General features: G+C 42.1%; 1 protein-coding gene and 1 pseudogene across 1 annotated transcript; both read right to left on the reverse strand.

Moving 5' to 3' along the window:
- Positions 1 to 714: 714 nt before the first annotated feature.
- Positions 715 to 1489, reverse strand: LOC123405888 (GDSL esterase/lipase At5g45910-like; the record flags this gene model as incomplete). Its single annotated transcript, XM_045099409.1, has 3 exons — positions 715 to 993; positions 1072 to 1223; positions 1324 to 1489. Coding segments are annotated over 3 exons (597 nt in total), but the record flags the coding sequence as incomplete, so codon positions are not given.
- Position 1490: 1 nt separating this feature from the next.
- Positions 1491 to 1868, reverse strand: LOC123405889 (annotated as a pseudogene).
- Between the last annotated feature and the right edge of the window lie 3061 nt (positions 1869 to 4929).

Genomic DNA, 4929 nt, shown 5'->3' on the forward strand with positions numbered 1-4929 from the left:
ATTTTCTGAGCTACAAAAAGGCAGAACTAAACCGAACTAAGCAAAACACTGTCAAGTCTGAATCACTTGCAAATTGTTCAGAACCAATAGTGCTAATTTCTCATCCTTGGGAATCAGGACTTACACAGGAAACTAGATTTCACTGAAGAATAGCATTAGTATAGTTTGCCTAACTTAAAATCAAATTGACCAATTCTGATTTCCGAACTATAGAATATCATGAACTTAACTGAATTGAACACTGTTAAGTCTAAATAAATTATTGAACTGTTTAGAACCGAAGAATGCAATTCCTCTTGTTTGGTGCTCACAAAAAAAAGATAGAGTATTCTCCATCTTTCTGACTTCTTTCAGATATACTCTCAACATGGGTGAAGGTGCTTTAATTGATAATTGTGGCCACAAGTTCCGTTCACCGTTTTTCGTATTATATATGCTATGTGCTCCAATCCAGGCGAAGTCATCTCTTGCTCTCTGCCCAGATCTGAATCATCTAATTATCATATAGTATAGTGTGCCTTTCAAGGCGAACGGAAGGAAATCGATGACTGCCTGACAGTTGACTTCACATCACACCAGAGAACAATAGAATTAAACAGCAGAATTCTCAGCTAAGGAAAGCCGATTTCAGTATCTATTTTAACCAAGGGTATGAACATATGCATACAACGGAACCAATTTGCAAATCACTAAAAAGTTGAGGTGTCTTGAGAACTAACCAAACTTCTCAGGCTGGAGCATGAACTGGACAACCGGTGTGTAGTAGTAGCCGTAGATGATCCGCACATTGGGGTACTTGGGCCGGAGCTTCTCGAGCGCTTTCTTGAGGTGTGCGTTGTGCACCCATGAGAAGGTGTTGTACTGACGGATGCACCCGCTCCGTGCGCCATACTCGTGGGCTGGCATGTCGAGCATGTTCAGGTAGACGGGGAAGCACCCGGTGGGCATCACCCCTGGCACAATGAGATCCACTGCCCCCTCGGCGATCAATTCCTGCACCATATTGTAGTTGGAATTACATTCGATGTGACAGCGAGCAAATGTACGACTCAAAGAAGAAGCAACCGCTACCTCGACGCCGTCGGAGATGCCCTGGATGACATCGGGCATGAACTTGTAGGCCTCTGTGAGGCCCTTCCATGCAAAAAGGGGCGCGTTGTAGTCGTCGCCACCGAACTCGCCGACGACAAACAACGAGTTGACGTAGAACTCCTTGCACTCATCTGCAGAAACATTGCAAAATCCCCAATCAGTTCATCGCAATCCACCACGTATCTAGCTGGCTGCAAAGGTGGGATTCCTTTTGACGTTTTGTTTGTTTACCCTTGGTGGAGTTGCAGAAGAAGGGCTTGAGGTCACGGAACCACTGGATTTGGGTCATGTGGGCGCCGGAGTTCCAGACGACGGCGCCGAGGCCCCTGGTGATGTCGAGCGCGGTGGCGTCGGTGATGGTGAAGTTGGCCCCGTACCTGAAGTTGGAGTGGTTGGCCCAGTGCCTTGTGCCGAATCCCCCACGCCTTCCCATGGCGGCCATCCTACATGGATCACAAAGCCACAACAAAAGTTAGGGAGATGGACACAAGAGACTAATTTCGAGCGAGAAGAATAGCGACCTTCTAGAGGTTGATCTTGGTGATCTGGTAGGAGACGTCACGCCATGTGGTCTTGGCGACCTTGTAGCCGACGCCCCAGTCCGGTAGGAACTGCACCACGTCGAACAGGTTCTTCTTCTTGCTCCTCTTCGCCTTCGCCGCCACCGCCGCCTCTCCCTCCGCGGTTGCGGCGCTGGTGCTCAGGGCCCTCGGGGCTATGGGCGGCGCGAGCCCCAGGGACCACCGGAGAAGCGCGCCCGCCGCCCTCTGTGCCATGAGCTTCGGTGTCCGGGGTGGCCTCGAGAGAGGAGCACGGACGGTAGGGGAGCGGCGGCGGCGGTCGGCGGGGCTGGCTAGGGTTTCGCGCGGAGCTTGCCGGAGGGGAGAATGCCGTCGAGTGGGCTGTGGTCGCAGTGGACTGAGTGGATATGGATCGGGTGGGGAGAGGGGGGAGTGGGTTAGATTGTGATCTTTTTTTTCTATAACAGAGTTGGGGAGTGGGTGAGGTTTTTTTTATAACGAGAGTGGGTGAGGTTGTGAGTGAGTGCGGCTGCTTTTTTTTAGGAAGTGCGGCTGTTATAGAGTACCGTTTATTTTCTAAAAAAATAGTTTTGTAGCAATTTGGTTATTTTGTATAGGACATGTCCGAATCACTTGCATGGGTGAGGTTTTTGTTATCACCGCGGCTATCAAATATCTATAATTTAATTTAATTTTTATAAAATCATTTTTATATAAAACATTTATAAAATTGATAAAAATATATTTGATATATTTAATTTCTATAATCATATATAGGTCATCTTGTGGTCTGTGGATGATAAATTTTATGGAGTACTTCACTGGAAATGATTTGTCTGACACTCCTACGCAGGTAAATTTTATGTAATGCTTATTCTATGTTATATCATTATTTAACTCTTATTTCTACTTTAATAGGATCATATGGCAGATTTTAGAACAAAACTAGCTGTCATTTTAGTGGACTCGGAATTGAATGATGATAATATAAGAAATCGAGACATGGAAGATGACGAAAACAATATAGATCTCACGGATTGTATGATTTTGAATGGACCCCCTCAGAATCTCAAAACATCAAATACATCATTAGATGTTGAGCTCATCTCACACTCATATATCCTTTCACCGTCTATCAACCCAACAAACGATGACTTAATAGACGAACTGTGCTTGTTCATCAGTATGGTTGATGATGACGCTTTACTAGAGTAAGCCATGTTCTTTTAATTCATTTTGTATTCTAATAAATTACTCTGATGGCATTATAATTGACAAAAATTTGATTTTACAGGACCGAATGGGTGAGAAGCTCTGATCCTTACCCTATCAGCTTAAAGTTGAGACAAATAAAAAATATATTAAACAATGATGAATATATGGATATTGATTGCTTTAACATGGCTGTGCGGATACTAGTGCGCCATGAATTCCAGCTTCTCAGAGACATTCCATCTCACTACATGGATCTAAACTTTTGTGTAAGTTACTATAATTGTGTATTACATATTTATTTTTTCTCATAGCACTATTGTTTTCTTTTTTTTAGTCCATGTTCCACTATGCACGAGACCCAAGTCAATCATGAAAATATGGACAATGCTACGTTCAAACGATTGTTTCATAGCTGGCCTGACAGCAATGAGTATCATATCTCACAGTGTGATATGGTAAGTTTTTAATTTTTTGTTTATAACAGTGGTTTATTTGGTTTTAATTAATATTTCATGTATCTATAAACGTATGCATCATTGCAGATTTTGTTGCCTTGGGATATTTTTGGCCTGTTTCTATTGTTTGTCTTGGATCAAGATAAAAAAGTTATCTCAATTTTTGATCCGATACCAATACCTACTTTGGGGAAGAATATACTTAAAGCCGTGGTAAAAACCTAAACCTCGCAGTCCAAGTTGAAAACCCTGCATTCAAGGACGATATCTCTAAATGGGAATGTATAGTTCCGGTTGTTCCAACAAACTCACACTGGTATGAATCTTTTTAATGCATTACAATATTAAATAATTCATTCATTCAACGCACATTATGTGTTTAATTCATACATGCAGTGCCTTGTCGGGGTATTTGGTTTTTAACTACATGTACTCATTGTGCGATGGAAAGCTATATTTTCATATACCCCAGGTGAGTATTTACATCATGCTTATTTGTATACACATTGCACATCCAAACTTGTTATAACAATGTTGTCTAATTCATATGTAGGATTGTTCTGAACTGAGGAAGCGATTTTTGGTGCATATTTTAAAATATAAAGAAAATGAATCTCAAAACAATATCCCATACATTGAAGGAAGCATCATAGATCACATCTATAGATGGACTTTCATTGCTTCAAAAGATGAACCATAAAGACGTGCTTAGTCCTGGTTTTTAAAATATATTTCTGTAACAATTATAATACAATTATTATGTGATCGTGAATTTTGTGCGGAGACATGTTTCTGGATCGTATGTTACGCATGTTCTTATATTGTTTTATATAAGACACCGATAAATGGCTCGATAAAAAAACTCAAATATGTTTTACTAAAGATTATGATACGTGTGTTCGATCACAAATATGTCACAATTTTGAAAATACAATTTGAGTAACATAATAACATTTTGTATCCGTTTGAAAAAAGTTAAAAATTATTTTTCTATGATACCATATGAACTATTTTTTTTAGACGTGCGGGTGCACGTGCATTCTTACTAGTTTATTAGTAGTGGAGAAGTGGAAGTAGGAAGTCATTAGTACGTCCAGTCGTCAAGCAAGGAAACAACGACCTGTTGCCTGCCTGCATGCATGGTGCATCTGACCGTTGGTGGATCGATCGTGCGGACACCATCCGTTCCTTGAAAGCCAGCAGGCCGCTAATTAACCGCGTGCCAAGGATCAAATTATTCTGCGTGTGTCCTTTGTCAGTGTTGGAAACCTCCTATTCCACCGGGTGCTACTACGTGATTCTCTCTCACACGTTCTTCCTCACGTAGAGCTTATCCCTATAACTGATCTACCTAGTCTTACTGCATGTACTAGCTTAGTGAAGTTTGTTACGTGGTTAGTTGGAGTAGTGGCCGCACCTGCTGCTGCATGTACTTGTATATATGTACTCTCCCAATGGATGAATGAATATGAGTTCAGCCTCTCTGTGTCTTTCTTTTCTATATGGTATCAGACACCTAGTTCTTCAACCTCGCTTCCGCTCCTCTCCGCCATGGACATCTTCTCAGACGGCAACTCGTCGCACTCCTCCAATCCCTTCGGCGACTCCACTCAGACCATGCCCGCCCACTTTCATACCATCCTTAC

This window comes from Hordeum vulgare, chromosome 6H, assembly GCF_904849725.1.
Source record: "Hordeum vulgare subsp. vulgare chromosome 6H, MorexV3_pseudomolecules_assembly, whole genome shotgun sequence".
NCBI classification, from domain to species: domain Eukaryota; kingdom Viridiplantae; phylum Streptophyta; class Magnoliopsida; order Poales; family Poaceae; genus Hordeum; species Hordeum vulgare.